Source organism: Diachasma alloeum, unplaced genomic scaffold, assembly GCF_001412515.2.
Source record: "Diachasma alloeum isolate Michigan unplaced genomic scaffold, Dall2.0 Dall_scaffold_00300, whole genome shotgun sequence".
Lineage (NCBI taxonomy): Eukaryota > Metazoa > Arthropoda > Insecta > Hymenoptera > Braconidae > Diachasma > Diachasma alloeum.
In genome coordinates, this window is record NW_021680439.1 from 1,949,539 (window position 1) to 1,968,378 (window position 18,840).

At 36.3% G+C, this 18,840-nt stretch overlaps 3 protein-coding genes across 4 annotated transcripts; 2 read left to right on the forward strand and 1 right to left on the reverse strand.

The window, feature by feature from the left end:
* The first annotated feature begins 645 nt into the window (after window positions 1-645).
* Window positions 646-7,900, forward strand: LOC107039487 (dihydrofolate reductase). The gene is made up of 6 exons (XM_015259115.2): window positions 646-734; window positions 1,370-1,625; window positions 2,341-2,496; window positions 2,561-2,684; window positions 4,440-4,549; window positions 7,763-7,900. The coding sequence occupies exons 2-6, from the start codon at window positions 1,474-1,476 to the stop codon at window positions 7,848-7,850; spliced, it is 630 nt and encodes a 209-aa protein (XP_015114601.1). The 5' UTR covers window positions 646-734; window positions 1,370-1,473; the 3' UTR covers window positions 7,851-7,900.
* On the reverse strand, window positions 7,864-10,904 carry LOC107039488 (histidine triad nucleotide-binding protein 1). Its single transcript, XM_015259116.2, has 2 exons — window positions 10,543-10,904; window positions 7,864-8,247 (listed from the first exon to the last, which is right to left on the reverse strand). Exons 1-2 carry the CDS (start codon window positions 10,750-10,752, stop codon window positions 7,978-7,980), a joined length of 480 nt encoding a protein of 159 aa, XP_015114602.1. The 5' UTR covers window positions 10,753-10,904; the 3' UTR covers window positions 7,864-7,977.
* LOC107039486 (gastrula zinc finger protein XlCGF57.1) lies at window positions 10,672-15,091 on the forward strand. 2 transcript variants are annotated; one of them, XM_015259112.2, is made up of 2 exons: window positions 10,672-11,055; window positions 13,080-15,091. In XM_015259112.2, the coding sequence occupies exon 2, from the start codon at window positions 13,099-13,101 to the stop codon at window positions 14,938-14,940; it is 1,842 nt and encodes a 613-aa protein (XP_015114598.1). In that variant the 5' UTR covers window positions 10,672-11,055; window positions 13,080-13,098; the 3' UTR covers window positions 14,941-15,091. The 2 variants fall into 2 exon arrangements, with proteins under 2 accessions (XP_015114598.1, XP_015114600.1); XM_015259114.1 differs by lacking the exon at window positions 10,672-11,055 and adding an exon at window positions 12,917-12,986.
* Window positions 15,092-18,840: the final 3,749 nt, after the last annotated feature.

The window sequence follows — 18,840 nt, forward strand, 5'->3', positions numbered from 1 at the left end:
CAGAATTGGATAAAACTTACGTCAAAAAATTTGTTTTTTTCGTTGGCTGCGGTTGAAATGGTTTCGGATGTTCCCTGACGCAAAAATTATTGATAAAATAATTAATAAAATTTTGAGGTGAGTTTGACAGTTTGCGGCAGCCACGTTGTATGATATAAACATACAAGTGACACAATTCAGGGCAGTCGATAAATCGATCGATTGTTATTGATTGAACTTATCGACTGATGTAACATTATTTTACTTACGAGAGAGTGAGTAATTTTTTAAACTTCATGTGTGACACACTTGACACCACGAAATTATGATTTGTCATTTTGAAATCTGTGACATATGAAAAATAGCCAAGCCATTCATGAAATCTGCAGATGAACCAGAACGAGAATTTCTCAATCCATAAAATTATCTCTTTACTCTCATCGCTTCACCCTTATACGTGGAAAAATCATAATTTCGTGGTGTCAAGTGTGCCACACATGAAGTTTAAAAAATTACTCACTCTCTCGTAAGTAAAATAATGTTACATCAGTCGATAAGTTCAATCAATAACAATCGATCGATTTATCGACTGCCCTGAATTGTGTCACTTGTATGTTTATATCATACAACGTGGCTGCCGCAAACTGTCAAACTCACCTCAAAATTTTATTAATTATTTTATCAATAATTTTTGCGTCAGGGAACATCCGAAACCATTTCAACCGCAGCCAACGAAAAAAAACTAATTTTTTGACGTAAGTTTTATCCAATTCTGTCCATCCATTATCCCGTGAGAGTGGCGCAAAATTTACCCGCTTTTATATACCTATATATATATGCTCGTGGGGCCTTAATGCTATGTTCAACAATTCATTAAGAGATTGCGAATTTCTGAGCAGATGATGAGAAAAATACCATAGACGCATGGTGAAAACCACAGAGGTATGGTAAAAAATTGCAGGCGGCTGTATCTTCGATACAGCTGTAATTATAGTGGATGCGTCCATGGTCTTTCCTTCTTTCTCGAATTTCTTAGAGACTCCTTGCATTCCCTCAAATTTTCTGAAAACTCCTTTAATTCTCGCAAATTTTCTAGAAACTCCTTGAATTCCCTCAAATTTCTAAAAACTACTTGATTTTTTTCGTTATTTCAAGAAACTTCTCGAATTACCTCGAAATGTCTAGAATTTTCTAGAATTCCGATAGATGGCGCTGCACATAAAAACCGTTTCCCAAAATGATCCCCCATAGTGAAACCATAGACGTATGACACTCTCCATAGATCCATGGCAAAAAAAGCCTTAATACATGGTAAAAGTTACCTTGCGTCTATGGTAATTACCATATACCGTGTGTGTAGACACTGCCTTTACTGACATTCTCCCCTCAGTGATTCTATGGAACTTCGGACTGCCCTCTGCTGGTTTATAAGCCAGCGTATCGGGCGTATCGAGGGAGATAGAGAATAGCCGTTACGAAATTTGAAAGAAACACATGATTCGATCAGTTGGTGTTTGCACTGGTTCCACTGGTTTCGTTCAGTTTCGATCGTTGAGTTCAGATATGCAGCTGGGATTGAATCTGATCGCTGCGGCATGTGAGAAGGGGGGGATTGGGGTGGATGGACGTCTGCCATGGAAATTAAAGTATGTCCAATTCATAAAAAAAATAATAAATAGGGCATGATAAATTATTAGTCTATGATGGAATGATAACTCAGTACACAGTGTGTCTCAAAATGGATCTGACATCGTGAGGCTAGCTGGGGAGTTATTTGAAGACGAAAACTCTAATGAAATTTTTGTCTCCGACGCTTTGTTTATAAATTATCAAGGAAAAAGGACAATCAATCAAACGCTGTTCCTGGATAGAGATCATACCCCCTTTCCTATACAAGGCGGAGGGACGATGACATTGAATGTCCAATTGATTCCAATCAATTTCACTTCTTGATATTGAATGAGAGTAGAGATATAAATTTTTAACGCTGATTCTGACTTTTAGGGTTACAGTACATTTAGGAACCAAATAGTTCTGACGCCGCGTTGAAATTCATTGCGGGTTTTCTCACCCGTGCGTGATGATAGAAGAACAATTTTTTTTTCAAATCAGTGTGCATTAAATGCCCAATCGATTGCCCCCATTTTCATTCCTGCAGTCGATGTGAGCGAGGAAATAGTAATTTTCAAAAAGAGGGTGTTACGCGGTGGATTTTTGCTTTGTTGACAAATAACTCCTTAACGATGCGCCGGAGACAAAAGTTTCATTTCAGTTTTCGTCTCGAAATAACCCCCCGGAGCGACCCTCACCATATGCCAAATCAATTTTGGGACACACTGTAGATTTGTTTTTGTTCAACAGGAGTGAGATGAAGTTCTTCTCTGACATGACGACGAATACCAAAGATGACACCAAGCAGAATGTTGTGCTGATGGGCAGAAGGACCTGGGAGTGCATTCCGAAAAAATATCGACCTCTTCAGAACAGGATAAACATGGTCTTGACCAGTCAAGACTTGTGAGTAATCTCCGGTTCGTGGAATGGAATTTCCGGGTGAATTTTTCCACTGATTTTTTTTCAGGAACCTTGGCGACGAGGCCATTGTCTGCAAAAGCATTCCTGCAGCAATAGAAATGATTTCTAATGGTCCTTTGAAGGAGAAGGTCGAGCAGATTTGGGTCATTGGAGGAAGTTCTGTTTATGAAGTAAATTTCTTGGATTTTTTCTTCTCTTTTATCAATTCTGTTCCATAATGATGTATGAAAGAATGTTGGAATACCTTGGAAGGTGACAGAAATTTCTTATTAAGGATGTTTATCCCAAAGTGCAAGCATTCTAAAAAATTGTTGATTTTTTTTAACTGCTAGACAGAGTTATCACTCTCCTGTTCACAAAAGTTTTTATCAGCTGATTCGATTTGATTTTTAGGAAATGAAATAAACGATATGCGCCGAATGTAAGCGTTAAAATGAGGTTATATAGGGTCTAAAATTTTTAATAACTGCATCATTTGCCTGGATAGCACAGGTTTTTCCTTAGTCGTTGGTTTCAATATATTTTTTCACATTGCCTTCTATTAACTTCCCGACCCGAAGGAAGTTATTGTAATGACCCCGGAAATCGAATGTGGAATTTCCATGATTTCTCCACATTTCTCGGCCACTCGAATCATTCTGAAAAGTTTTTGAAGACTTGTCTGTATGTGTGTGTGTGTGTGTATGTACGTATGCGACCAAAATTTTGTCCAACGATATCTTCTGAAGAAATGAAGTGATTCGAAATTTTTTTTTTCAATCGATGCGTGTCAATGTAACTTAGAACTGATTAGATTTTGAGACTGATCGCCTCAGCGGTTTGTTAGTTATTCGCATAAAACATGTGAAAAACTGAAAAAAAATGAGTTTTTTTTTTGAAAAGTTACCAATTTTACACAGAAAAAAAGAAAAGATGGGTTTTGATTCCTGCTCATGCGATCGATGCATCTATATGTAATTCGATTTTAAGTAGATGCTGAGTAAAATAGTCTCAGCTGTTTTCTAGTTTCTTTTTCATTCGCCGTATTTTTATGTAACGTATACTTGAACCTGATTAGATTATGGAAACGATCGTCTCAACGTTTTTTCAGTTTTTTCCAAAAAAACATCTGGAAAAAAGTCGAAAATTTGCTTTTTTTCGTAAACAAGATCATTTCTCCGTGCATAACGATACGATTTGAAGTTTTTTTGTTAGAAACGATGACTCTGGATGTAACGCACAAATTATGGAATTTTGGAAGACATTAACTCAGCAGTTCATCACAATTTTCGATTTTTCGGAAATAAATGGAGGAAAGGGACTTGGTCGGGAAGTTATTAGTTCGATCCGTAATGGGTCACACCCAATTTCACCCACCCCTACCGGTCATACCCCAAAGAGTGAGCGCACGAGCGGGCCTGATTTTTTATATTTGTATTTGTATTTTTTTAATTCCTGCACTAGGTGAATCATCAATTCGAAAATAAATAATCAATTCGAAAATAATAAGAGGCCGCGTATAAGAACAAATTTGTTTATTTTGTTTCATGAAAGGTTGCTTCCATGTGTTCTGTCATCAATCTAAAAAATACAGAATTTCCCGCGAACATTGAAGAATTCAATAGCAAAGCTGTAAAACTGTTTTAGTCGATTTAGCCTTTAGTTGGGGTTTCGAGAAATATCTCCGAATCTAAGGGAGATGACGAAATTTTCGTTATAACCTTTTTTGTAGAGCGAATTGAGGGCTACAAAAAAGGTCATGACAAAAATTTTGCTATCTCTCTCAAATTTCGAGATATATATTGAAAACTGGCCAATGGTCAGAATCCACTTGAACCGTTTTAACGTTTCGATACTGAATTGTATTCTTGGAAAATAGACAATCTTGAAAAGGGTGGACAATGATTACGCAGAAATATTGTTTTTTAATTCTGCGATTATTTCAGGCTGCAATGCAATCTCCGAAATTTCACCGACTTTATCTGACAGAAATAAAGAAACACTTCGAATGCGACACGTTTTTCCCAGACATTCTTAACGACTTTGTCACAGTTACGTAAGTAATAATTGAATAACAATCTCAGCTCACTGAAGATCATGCGATGTTGGGAAAATCATAACAAAATTGCTTCAGTTGAGAAGGATGTCACATTTAACAAATAATTTTAGCCTCAGGCTCTGGCATAATCAATGTTTAACACCCCATCGATCGTGCTGTAAAATTTAACAATTATCGTTGATTATTTACGAGGTTTCAAAATGGAGTAATTTTTTTTTATTCCGCGCTCCGCTGCTTTGTAACACGGAATGGTCCATAGAATTTCGGCATATATATTTGAACATTTAATAATGAAAGTTTTTTTTATAGAGATCATTATTGGTAAAGCTTCTATACACATTAAAATGACACGTCAATTTTTTTCAATTATTATCAGGACTGCAACATCCCATAATCTTTAACTGAGATTATTGCTATAGAAATGAAGAATACATCAACTAAGAATACAATTCATCAATCCCTTCTGGGTCGGCACCCGTTCCGGAATGATTGACATGCCGCCCGCTCAAAAGACTCGAAGCAAAGTTAAAAAATCCTCATTAACACATCTCCTCCTTTGGGCCATTATGCGGTCAATATCAGTAATATTAATTCAATAAAGGTGAAAACAGAAGAAACCCTTATTATTCCAATCGCTAACGTTTCGAGAACTAAATGTTCTCCTAAATGTTGGTGGCGGAGATGTGTTAATGAGAATTGAAGCAGTTAGGATTTGTCTAACTTTGAAAAAAAAAATCCTCTCGAAATTTCGGCTCTGTATCTCAGTCCCAAAAACTCCCCCCAAGAGCCTTATTTTTCCCATAAAAATAACACGTTTTTCCCTATAAGAATAACTGCACTGTTGTATGATGTTAACAAAAAGCAAAAAATTTTCGTCAAAAGTAGAGTAAACAGGTCAATTTCTGGACGATTTCAACTTGCATTGAATATTCCATAAATAAAATGAAAATTGTCCTCATTATTTCACCTTTCAATAATATTAATCGTGCGTAATCATGTGATCAATTATTTCTTCTATTAATCGACATTTAATAAATTAAAAAAATATGGCTCCATCGCCCAGAAATTAGGGGTTTCGGCTGCATTCAACTATTTTTTAATTTAATTATTCTTTGTTTTGTTATTTCCACTTCAAATAATTTTTTTCTGCTAATTAAAACATTTTTGAAGGTATGGAAGCCATCATATCCCCATTTAGATGATTCTTTTATTTTAGATCCTACCACCAACCTCGAATTTCCCTTAACCGTTCAGCAATTAGTCTGTTCACCCTAGTTCGTTAACTCAGTAATTTTCCATGATTATAACATTTCTATTGAGATAACAGGGGAAGGGAGAAATAGATTCAAATTTTCCATGAAAATCTTGTGTTATTTTACTGAAAAAAAACAAGGCTCTTGGGGGGCGTTGTAGAATTAAGATAGAGCTGAAATTTTGAGAGGATTTTTAAAAATTTATTTAGTCTTTTGAGGGGGCGGCACATCAAAAATTCCGGAACGGTATTCATACATGACGAATTCTTCGTCAATCCATCCACTTGTTTTCAAAGTGCTCAAAAAATCTGAAAAAAATCTGGGCTTTTATACCGTCGATGTACCAGTTAATGCCACCTAGAGCCGTGTCCGCTAGTATAATGTATATTTAATGTATAGTGTGTATTATGTATATTTTCAATGCTAGGTGAAATCCTGTTGACTCAGGGGCAAGTTTATAGTTTTTCCTTTGAATTCAACATATTATTCATCCCTAAATATAGAAAAATTGATTTAAATTGAAGTTTGAACAAAAGACCCGCGTGCGCCAGTTTATGCCACCCTCAAAACGGCTTGTGCCAGTTTCTGCCATGGCGAAGGGCAAGTTAGTGCCACTACATTATTAAATCACATTCAATCATTGTGAATGGATGAAATAATTATTTATTCAGTAAACTATTACAAAACTTCCCTTCATAGATTATACTTAATAGGAAACATAAATAAAATTATTCTTCAGGTTTTTTTGGTATTTGTGACGCATTTTCAGTTCCCTTCAGTTTCTTCCATAAATCAAAAAGACTTTGATGCGATCAATCTCCCATCTATTCTCTTGTACCTTAGAGTAGTTCTAGGAATGTTGTATTTTTTAGCAACAGTAGCAACTGGAGATCCAGTCTTGATCTCAATGAAAGCGTTTGTCAACGACAGTTCTGTGTATTTTGGCCCCCGGAGTGGGTTGTTCGGTTTGGTCCTAGTGAAAAATAAAAATATTGTATATAAATTCATTCCCAATCAATTTTATCATTTTCCAAAGAATCAAAATAAAGTTAATCAACATTTGGTTCGAACTACATAGTGTCGATTTATATTTTTACGAAAGTTTAGGGAGATTGGAAGGTTAGACATACGAGTGGCACTAACTGGCACGAGGGCTCATTCGAAGGAGCCAGTCATTGCTATTCATATTTTCGTGTTAAAAAGGTGATTTCATCCATGTTCAACGATTGTATATGAATAAGCAATCAATTCCTGACAGATAACTACAATTTTTTAATGATTTAATACTTACATTTTGAAGAATATGAACGAAAACTAAACTGTACATTTTAACCTCTCTGAGAGAGCCACTACCATTCTATTGAGTCCAGCGTGTCTTTCACACTTTCCGGTTGAATAAAAAATACCTTCCGCAGTTCAAAAGTGATAATTCTTGGTGACAGGGGGCGAGAGAGATTGCTCTAGAGATTCATGGTGAGCACTGTGGAGTCCAAGAATTATTTCACTTTGATATACCTGAAAATGTGCTCAAAGTGGCAGAAATTGTCACAGTGGCATCTACTGGTACATCGACGGTACTCATTGAAAGTGCTTTCTGTGATTTTTTTAAATTTTTAAGCATCCGTGGTGAAGACAAGCAGATCTAAACGAATTTCTAAAAAAAAAAAAAAGAAATCCATCCGGAAGCCATGGCAATGAATAATATATTTTTACGTATTTGCACGCTTTTTTCTTTAAAAAAAAATGAGGTGATATGATAATTTAAAGTCAAGGTTTATCAAGGGATCAGAGAAAATCGCTATACAAAAAAACTATGTTACAAGGATTTTGTTATTTTTCATCCTGGTAATTTATTTTTTTCTATACATGATCGCAATATGGCTCCGAGGAGATTCGTGAATATGTATGGGAGCAGTTGGAATAATTTATTGGGGAGTACAAGTCTATCTCATTTCAGAGATCCGAACGTCCCTCAAGGTGTTCAACAAGAAAATGGAATTGAATTCGAGTACAAAGTCTACCAGAGAAGCAACAAAGATCTGTAACCATTTCAAAATGTCAGCGACAAATAAACTGCATTTATTTTTCACCTTTATTCCAATCATTCCTTTGCCTTTAGTACATTGTTAGTATATTCACTTTCGTAAAGAAGAATGTACAAAAATGAAGGAATTAACCAGGTGGCCACTGCATTTGTCTCCCCCCGAGGACATGCATGTGCAGATGATAGACAGACTGTGCTCCATCCTGTCCATCGTTGATCACCAGACGGAATCCTTTATCGAGACCTTGCTCTTTAGCCACTTTTCGTGCTACATTCATCAGATGCCCCAGCTCCGCCTCGTCACCATCCTCGGCCTTCGACAACTGAGGGATTAGCTTCCTGGGGATCACCAGGAAGTGCACTGGAGCTTGAGGATTGACATCATGGAATGCTACGCACTGCAAAAATTCAAAATGGCACAAAAAATCGCATGAATACCGTAAACAAAATACCAGTTATTGGTGGTGATTGTTATTTTATTGTTAGTTTCAGTGTTAGTTGAATGAAAAACAAGCAGGGGTACGAGCCTATCCGACAAAAGGCATGTGGCCGTTACTTTTTCCGTTATTAGTCTATTTGTTTTTGGTTCTACCAATTCCATTGGTAGTAAGCTTCCGACTGGATTCGTAGCAATTCCCTGTTCTTGTGGTAGGCATACAACCGTAACCACATGTTACAGGGTGTCTACAGAAAGATATTCAATCTTTTAATGAAATAGATTTATTCAAAAGATTCAATATCTTCAATCTTTTAATGAAATAGATTTATACAACTGCAACAGAATAAAAATAGATTTATACAGAAGATTAAATATCTCCGAAATTGCTCGGCCGGCTGAGCCCGTCCAGAATACCAACCTGCAATATTGTAAGAGCTATAATCATCCCAAATTTCAACTTACTATTTTCATTTCTTCGCAAAATATCGTGCGTACCAAAATAAAAAAATTAAAAAAAAAAACCGGGAATATCTCTGAAACTTTGAACGAACGGATAGGTATATTTTGATTGATCCAGATTGTGGCTGACGAGACGAGGATTTGGAAAAAAAATTGAAATACGTCTGGTAGTTCGTGAGATATTTGAAGAAATATATGTACACAAAAGATGCATATCTCAGGAACCAGTCGGCCAATTGCGCTCATCCAAAATACCTATCTTTTTAGTATTATAAGAGCTATAACCATACCAAATTTCAATTTGCTATCTCCTTTTTTTTCTCCAGTTAACGTGCGTACAAGATTTTTAATGAAAAACGGAAAAACGGCAATATCTCCAAACTGTGTATTAAAGAGTCTAGATATTCGGACTGACTTACATAGAGGCCATCGAGACGAGTTTTTGAAAAAAAATTGAAATCGGTGCAGTCGTTTTTGAGATATTGAGGACAAACGAATTTTAAACAAGTTATATCTCCGGACCTACTGGACCGATCAGGCTGAAATAACGCGCTAAAGTTGAGCTCAATAATAGGTACAATGAGCCAAAACTTCTGGTGTTTATCAACAAATTGTACCCTATTTATGTTCAATTTTCTAAAAATTAATCACCAAAAACCCAAGTCGTCGGATAATACATATAGACATGATCCTAAAAACATCATTTCTTCACGTTTCATAACATTCTAGACCATTTGCAATCAAAATTAGAAAATCTAAAAATCGGTCAAAAATAAGGCTTCTATGCGGAACTTAAAATTCTAAATTCTACAAATCATACTTTCTAATATACATTTTTCGAGAATCTAGAATTCATTTCAAGATTTTTAGACAGGAAATTTCTGAAATCAATTATGGAAATACAGATTAATTTTTTTCTAGAATGTTTTTTTTAATTCTACAAAAAAAGTGCATGAAAGTAGCTATCAAAATTTTTTAATTTCCCGATAGGGACAGTTATTGTAAATATTATTGTAATATTCTAACTTTTAGCAATATATTATATTATAGTTAGTTTTTTCAAAACTAAAATTTCGTGAAAACTAGAAAAAAAAGATGTTGATTAAAAGTAAATATCCTTAAATTGAATCAATAAATTTATGAAAATAGGAACCATTTTTCTCTAAAAAAAAACAAAAATCGAGGAGGATGGAATACAATCGACACTTGACTTCTTCACATGCTCGTAACTTAAAAACAAATCTATCAATTGAGATCAGTTCAGCCCCATCCCAGACAGGAAGAATTACACTTCCACGATAAAAAAAAACATTAGGGGAGGTTGGGGTAAAACGGACACTTGACTTTTTTTTAAATGTTAATGACAGGTTGAAATGTTGAAATTCAATATTTTTTTTTTTCAATGCAAAGAGCATTCCTTTCCCTTTGTAATGAGCGTAAACTGAGCTCAATTGATAACTTTGTTTCTGAGTTATGAGTAATTTTTAAAAAGTCCAGTGTCCATTTTACCCCATCCTCCCCTATGCCGTTTCATTAACAGTTCAATGAATCACTAACATTTCAAAAAGGTCAAAAGTATCCATTTTGCGTCACTATTCCCTGCGCTATTTTCTATCATCCGACCAATGGCGCGAGTTAAGAAAACAAGTTTTTTAAATCTATCCATTTGTTTCCAATTTTCAGAACTTTTTTTTCTCTGTGTAGAAGTGATGGAGGTTATGCGAAGGCGATTGTCCAAACTCGCAGAGAACTACAAAAAAAATATGATTTTCTGATTGTTGAAAGTGTTACTGACCTGATCATCTTCGTAAATAAATTTGCAAGGAATTTCTTTACGTAGAATTTTTCCAAAAATAGTGTCTCCGCCGGCTGTAGCAGATTGAGCCTTCTCAACCTCGGACGCCATTTTTCGGAACGAAAACAGCTGAGTGCGAGATGTAACAAGTCGAGAACTGAGGATTTTTGATGAATTTAAAGCTAAGAGGTTTATTGATCTCAACACCATGATTTTTTGTGACTCAAGTGACTCTATAACAGTCGATCAATCCATCAATTATTGCAGTTTTTTCAAGATAAACGGAACATTCCTGTGAGATTATTTGCGAAGTGGTTACGGAAATGCCTTGAACATTGGACCGACTATCCCAAGTGCAGTACAGTACCGATGTTTTTGGGTGTATGCGAACTTTTTTTTCATTGCAAATGTCAATAATCATTGAAATGAACTTATGGGAATAATTGAATAATTTTCTATCAATTTTCATCAATAAATTTCACACATAAGTCAATCCTATTCATAAAACTCGAGGTGAGCACGAGACATTATTATTAATTTAGTAAGATTTTATGATAGCATCCGAGCCATTATCAAGATCTGCATAATGGTTTGGAGGGTTGGAGAAAAGAGAATACATTTTCATAGCGTTGAAAACTCAATTCGGTATGGTAAACATTCAAAGGATGGGGGAGAGTGGGGCAAAATGAAACAGTTGAAAAACGATTGTTTGACGCAATTCAAGCAAAAAAAAATTAATAAAAAATGTTTGAAACTTTCAAAGTCGAATCAAACAATTTCTTTTTTGGCAATTGTCAACTAGCGATTTCGTGGGCCTAAACAAGACTTTTTTGAGAACGTGTTTTTTTTTCTCTCATTGTAGAATCATCCATTTTTGTGATATGTACCTGAAAAGTTCACTTTTCGAAACCATTTAATGTACCTAAAGGGCTTGTTTTACGCACGGCGTGCGTAAAGTCCAGAGGTCGTGCGTAAAGTAGGGGAAAGTGGGGTAAAATGGACACTTTAGACTTTTGTTTTAATTACTCATAACTCAGAAACAAATTTATCACTTAAGCTCAGTTTAGGCTCATCACAAAGGGAAAGAATTGTTCTTTGCAATGAAAAAAAAATTATGACATTTTATCAACATTTCAAGCCGTCATTAACATTTAAAAAAAAGGCAAAAGTGTCCAGTTTACCCCAACCTCCCCTAAATTTTCGCGAAACGAAGCTTTGCACACTCGGAATTCACTTAACGCACGACCTTGAACTTTACGCACTTCGTACACAAAAACAACTGGAGTATCCCCAATACCGTTCCGAAAAGTGAACCTGGCAGGTATCACAACAAAAAACAAGCAGAGAACAGCGAGCATATGACAGCGCGCCATGTGACAGTGAGCATTTCACTGTGTGATGTCTTTTTTTTTTCGCCATCAATACATTTATGGCGGGCTTCCGAATGTTCAGAAAAATAACAAAAGTTTATAGCTTCAGAATACTAACTAGCAGCAAAAATTTCAAATGGTTATTGCCATCTCCATGGGTGCAATCGAAATTCCAATGTTTCGAATACTTCGTACAAACCGATATACATATTTTCTATCCAAATTTCAAGTTGATATCTTGATTTTTGCACAAGCTAGAGTGTTTGTAAATTTTTTTTTTATAAAAAAACGGAAAAACGGGAATATCTCGAAAACTTTGTATGAACTGGTATATATGTTTTGATTGATTTAGATAGAAGGCATCGAAACGAATGTTTTGAAAAAAATGTGAAATCAGTTGCGTAGTTTTAAAGATATTCCATGTAAAAGATTTTCAGCAAAAGACGAATATCTCCGAAAGTACTGATGTGAGTGAATCTATTTTCAATACGAAACATTGTTATCATGAGAGGACGATTCTGTCCAAATTACAAGTTTATATCTGGATTTTTATACAAGCTAGAGTGTTTACAAAGGTTTTCATAAAAAAACAGAAAAACGGGAATATCTCTAAAACTTTGTATGAACGGGTGTATATGTTGTGATTGATGGAAATAGAAGGCATCGAAACGAATATTTTGAAAACAAAGAAATCGAAATCGGTCCACCAGTTTTGAAGATATGTGCGGAAAACGATTTATAAACGAATCGCTTTTTCTCCAAAACTATTAGATCGATCGGGCTGAAATTTTGCACAGAGTTAGTCCTCATTAAGAGCTATAATCTGACAAAATGTCGGATTTTTTGGAATTACCTTAGCCACTTAACTACTCAATTTTCTAAAAATTGACCACCGGAACGGTGGCGGTGGACGTGGTCACAGACAGACATGATCGCCAAACTTCGTATTTTTACGTTTCAGACATCATCATTCTACATCATTCTACATCATTTCCAATCAAAATTAGAAAATATCCGTTCGGAAGTAAAAATAGGATGTGCTACGTGTGCGTGCGAAGAAGTGGTTCTTTACTTGTAACAAAATATACTATTCCGAAATTATGGCATATTACCAAAATTTCAATGATCTCCTCAATTACAATATTTAACATAACTCATTCATTGCAGGTACGACTCACGGACAATAATGAATAATATTCATTCAGAGCTCATGCTAAAGAACGAGGCAAAGGAAATTGAAGAATCCATTCATCTCCAAGAGAGCACTCCTCAACAAATTTCCCAAATCAACGAAAAGGCTGAAGTGCATGTGATCGACCTGCGAAATGATCTCGACAATAACAAGAACAATCCACACAAATATTTCTTAGTATACATAGAAGCATACTCGAGCTATAGTGTGTTAAAACCACTAAGACTGAATAATGACGATGAAATAGCGGAGAACCTCCTAGATATTTTTTCCATTATAGGATCTCCGGCCATAATCAACTATCACAATAAAAATCATACTGAAAAATTATCAGAAGTCCTAAAAACTTACACCACACCCATCTTCAACGTAAAAGTGGAACAACACGGTAATAAAGAGGGCGCAATCTCCCTGAAAAATCATTTCGAGAAGCAATTGTTCGATTGGACCAAAGAAAATCCAGATAAGCCCCTACAAATCGGCCTAAAATTTCTCCAGATGATGAAAAACAACAGAATTAACCCACTAACAAATAAGTCCCCATTCCAAGTACTATTCAATCAATTAATAACTCTCGATAATCAATTTCCCTTCAAACCCGAGTATTCTCCAAAAACTGGTGCCACTAAAGAAATCCCAAACGATTCGAAATCTCCCAGAAAACGAACGAATACCAAACAACCCTCAAAGCCCTCGCCATGCACCCCCTCCCCACTAACCTGCCCGCACTGTTCCCAGAAATTCACCTTCCCAAGTGTATTAAAACGTCACCTGCGATCTCACACAAACGAACGTCCCTACGTCTGCGAAATCTGTAACAAAACATTCAAGCAATTGGGCCACCTGAGCCAGCACTGCTTAACCCACGACTTCCCGACATCCCAATGCACAATCTGCAGTACAAAATTCGAATCCCTGGAGCACCTGAAGACCCACTTATCAGAAAACCACAGGAATAAACGGGGAACACCGACCAAGTCGATCTTTCAATGTGACGTTTGCAAGAAAGTTTTCATGACCAAAAGTGTATTGGAGCGACACATCCTGACGCATACCCACGAGCGCCAGTTCGATTGCAAGATCTGCGGGAAGAGATTCAAGCAGGCAGGACATCTGAAGTCTCATACGTTGGTCCATACTGGAGAGAGGAAGTTTGCGTGTTCGATATGCTCGAAGCGTTTTACCCTGTCGAACAGCCTGAAGAAACATATGTACGTCCACAACGGGGAGAAACCTTATCAGTGCGATGTGTGCGGGTCCAGGTTCCTCGAGAGAAGAAACCTGAACGGCCACTTGATGACTCATACGAATGAGAGACCTTTCGGCTGCAAAATATGTGGGAAACGTTACACTCTGGCGGACACTTTGAGGAGACATATCAGTGTGGCCCATGAGAATGGCAGGACTTATCAGTGTGAGATCTGTGCGAAGATGTTCAAACAGTTGGCGCATCTGTCTGTTCATAAGAAAGTTCATACCGATGAACGACCCTTTCAGTGTCATCTCTGTGATAAGAACTTTAAGCATAAGAATGTGCTCAAGAGCCATCTGGCTATTCATGCTAATGTTAGACCTTTTGAGTGCGAGGTTTGCAAGGCTACCTTCGTCAGGAAGACTAATCTGCAGACGCATATCACGTCCGCGCACATGAACGAACGGCCGTATTGTTGTAATATTTGTAACAAGAGGTTTAAGCAGATTAGTCATTTAAATGGACATGTTATTGTGCATAGTAACTCTATGCCGTTCCAGTGCGATTATTGCGAGAGGAGGTGTAACAGGCTGGATAATCTGAAGAAGCATATGAAACTGCATGAGAAGAATAAAGGGGTATGAGTATTAGTTTGATATTTTTGGGGAAACCTGATATTGAGCAGGAAGGTTCCTCATTACGGGGCGGCTATCGTTTTCCACTATTTTTTTAACGTTTGTTGAACATGAGAACAGGTATTATTCGTATGAAATGGAAAGAAATGAGAGAGACATGGATAACCATCAGTATTATTTTTTTAATAAAGAAGTTTTTACATGAAATTTTTTTGTGGCTTCTTGGGGTGATCCTTCTTACATACTTGGTTCCTCTATCCTTCTTCCGGTCTCTGATGTATGGTCTGATCAACTCTGGATTTTGAAGGACCTGCTAAACACATTCAGTAGAGGAGCGGTTCAAGCCCTTTTTTTTAAATGAGATTTTTATCGCAATCGCATTTATTTAACTCTAAAAATCTCCTCCTCGCGGAGACTTTTGTGGTTACAGCATCCACTTACTCGTCGATTAAGATAACCATTGTTTCTAAAAGGAATAGTGTTATAATACGTCGTCTATTCTTTTTGTAGAGGGATTTTTATGACCGCATAATGACCGAGAGAAGAAGTTTTCTTGTCTAATTTTCATTAGAATGAAAGTGCAGAAACTTTTTGGTGGGACCGCCCTCTAACTTGGAAGTCTGCGGTAACTGAATGGACCTATCGAGCGATTTTTTCATGGAAAATGGGACATTCAAAAAAGTAGAACACGCTTGGAATTCACCCCACTTTGCCCCATTTTACATGGCAAAACCTTTTTTTTCGAGTTTTTATCTTAAAAATGTTGAACAATTTTCATTTGATTCAAATATTTATTCTTTCAAATGTTTATTAGTCTACAAAAGGCGAATTTTGGGTATTCGTTCTTCTTTAATTTCGAATAGATCGTGAGAATTTTTTTTTCCATTTTCTCTTTGTATTCGGTTTTTCATCATGTATAAAAATAGTTTATTTTGAGTGATTAGAGGTTGTAGTAGTACATAGAAGGTATTGAATTGAAAATATATATGTATACAACCTCTCCAATTATTAAAAACAACCTTTCTTTAGACGTTATCAGAAAACGAGTAAAATAGAGAAAATCGAAAAAAAGGATTTTCTCATGATCAATTGGAAATAAAAAAAAAACAATATCCAATTTGATTCTTTGAACTGTAACCAACACGAAAGTTGTAATGCATTTTGAAGGTAAAAATTTCGAAATGAGGTTCTACCATGAAACCCGCGAGGGACGGGGTATAGAAAATTGAGTTCCATATATTTCCCACTTTTTTGGATATCTCACTATGTAGCGAAATTCGCTCACTAGGTTCATTAAGCCTCATTTGTTGATCCTCAATTTCTCAGCCACGTTCTTAATGAACAAATCATTTGTTCATTAAAAACGTGAACTGATTAGCGGGTAGCGCGCGAACCACTGGGCCGATTCTGATAAATAAAAGATCATTTTGTTTGTATGAGAAAGATAATCGACTATCATCCGGAACTGTTTCCTGTATCTTTAATAGTTTTTATGAAAAATCATTTGTTCATTAAGAACGCGCACTAATTCAGTAGCGAAGCGGTAAACCGGTTTAAGTCGACTTAGCTCTTCGCTGAGTTTTCGAGGGATATTTCTGAATCTAAGAGAGGTAGCGTAATTTTCATCATCACCTCTTTGTAGCGCTTAATTTGCTTTACAAAAAAAGTTACTACAAAAAATTTGCTATCTCCCTTAGGTTCCGAGATATTCATTAAAAACTGACCAATAGTCTAAATCGACTTAAACCGGTTTACCGCTTCACTACTGAATTAGCGAATAGCGGGCGAACCACAGAGCCGATTTTGATAAACCAAAAACCGTTTTTTGTTTGTGTGAGAAAGTTTTTGTTTGTATGGACATCTTTCATCTGAAATATTTTTTGGTATGTCTCATCGTGTGCAAAAAAATTTACTTTTCGTGAGAAATTGAGATAAAATTGTCTATAACAAATTATTGCCCACAGGAATCGCAAAAACACCAAAAAATGCGGATTCCTCGCCCCCGAAAACAAAAGTTTCGATTATAAAATCTTGCCGCACTTTCATGTCCACTGGAAGATACCCCCTTGATATATATAAGTATATATAAGACTAGATGAAAGAAAACTGTATAATTTCTTCAAAAGAGGTTTTAACGGTCACGAAACGTGGAAAAATTGTTAAATTTTCAGATTCGATTTTCGAGATCATAACTTCCTTCTTTCGAATCGAACAGTTAAAAATCAAATTCTGCATAAATTCCCCAAAAATCAATAACAAACAATGTCGCCTCTTTGCAGTCAATATCTTGAGTCACTCGCAAAAAACCACATGTGGTAATACAAATGAGAGAAAACAAACTCCGATAAATATGAAGTAAATACGTTTCAAAAACAAAAATTGTGAAACAGATACTTGCGGTTTAACAAGGCAAACCCCTCAACAATTCAAAAGCCCCCCTCTTCCCGAAATTATCCTAAATGATTCTTAAGTAATTTCAGTTCAATAGCGAAGCGGTAAAACGGTTCAAGTCGACTTAGCTCTCAGCTGAGTTTTTGAGGAATATCTCGGAATCTAAGGGAGATAGTAAAATTTTCGTAATTACCTTGTTTGAAACGCAACTAAAATTCCAGAACATTCTGGTCGACCATCGGCCGACTTCGAAAATCTCCGGGACCCTTCGGGTCATCAGTCATAAGTCACCGAAACACGTGCGAATCAGTTTAGGCTTAGCCTCTCACCGTACAAGTCTATCTCGGGCGAATCACCTGTACAAGTTTTATATCGCACCTCACCGAGTACAGTAGCTTCTTGAACCTCACCTAGCTCACTAGTCATTAAGTACATCACCGGTCTTAGTAAGATCACCGTTTTGTTCAGTACATCACCTCTGTTGATTAAATTCAGCCTAAAGTCAGTGACTCAACGAATTTACAGTGAAAGACAATCATCAATTTAATTAGACATTCAACTATTGAAAACCAAAGAGTGTAAATAGTTTTGACAAAGTGGTTCGATCCCACAAAATAAAGTGTGGTTTTTAAATCCGGCTCATCAATAATTTTCCCAACAACTCCCTCCACATTTTCATCCCACATCCACCCTAAATTTAGTCATTCATCAAACATACCTTTTTTGTAGCTCTCAGTTCGCTCTACAAAAAAGGTTGTAACAAAAATTTTGCTATCTGCCTTAGATTCCGAGATATTCACTGAAAACTGACCAATAGTCAAAATCGACTTGAATCGTTTTACCGCTTCGCTACTGAGTTGTTCTCACTGGAATATATTAAATATATTTTTTTGTCATTCCGGCCGTGAGGCAGCGCTTCACGGACGCTCCGCGGAGCGTCCGTGAATCTCTGCCTACGGCCGTCATAACAAAAAATACTGTTCGTCATATGGCCAAAAAAAACTTTTCTAGCACATATGATAGCAGCCCTCGCCTTCGGCTCGGGCTGCAAACTCATATTCGCCAGAAAAGTTTCTTTCGGCCTAGTGACGAAATATACTATATATGATACGTGCGTATAACCGCATGGGTTTCAGTTGACTATAGTCAACTGAAACCCGAAATAACGCATGACGCGCATGCGNTATATGATACGTGCGTGTAACCGCATGGGTTTCAGTTGACTATAGTCAACTGAAACCCGAAATAACGCATGACGCGCATGCGCATCACCTATTAAAAGAGAATAACAAGGAAGGAAATCTAACCTCCGAATAGTGAATACATGGAATGACTGAAAAATGAAAAGGTGATTTTCGAAGCAGATAAAATGAGCCAAAATCGTATAATTCCTGATAGTGATGAAGAGTTAGGCAGTGAGGAGAATTTATTTACTTATGAGGAGGAGTTTATTGGTGATGTAACATTTGAAGAATATGGAAATAAAATATTCTCCGATTTTTCAATTACGTTTTGTAT

Excerpts from the sequence above, each read along its gene's own strand:
- LOC107039488 (XM_015259116.2), bottom strand. The coding sequence starts at position 10,752 with ATGGTGTTGAGATCAATAAACCTCTTAGCTTTAAATTCATCAAAAATC. Across the intron at positions 8,248-10,542 it reads TTATTTACGAAGATGATCAG|TGCGTAGCATTCCATGATGT; the intron begins GTCAGTAACACT and ends GAATTTTTGCAG.
- LOC107039486 (XM_015259112.2), top strand. The coding sequence starts at position 13,099 with ATGAATAATATTCATTCAGAGCTCATGCTAAAGAACGAGGCAAAGGAA.
- LOC107039487 (XM_015259115.2), top strand. The coding sequence starts at position 1,474 with ATGATTCGATCAGTTGGTGTTTGCACTGGTTCCACTGGTTTCGTTCAG. Across the intron at positions 1,626-2,340 it reads CGTCTGCCATGGAAATTAAA|GAGTGAGATGAAGTTCTTCT; the intron begins GTATGTCCAATT and ends TTTGTTCAACAG. Across the intron at positions 4,550-7,762 it reads AACGACTTTGTCACAGTTAC|AGATCCGAACGTCCCTCAAG; the intron begins GTAAGTAATAAT and ends ATCTCATTTCAG.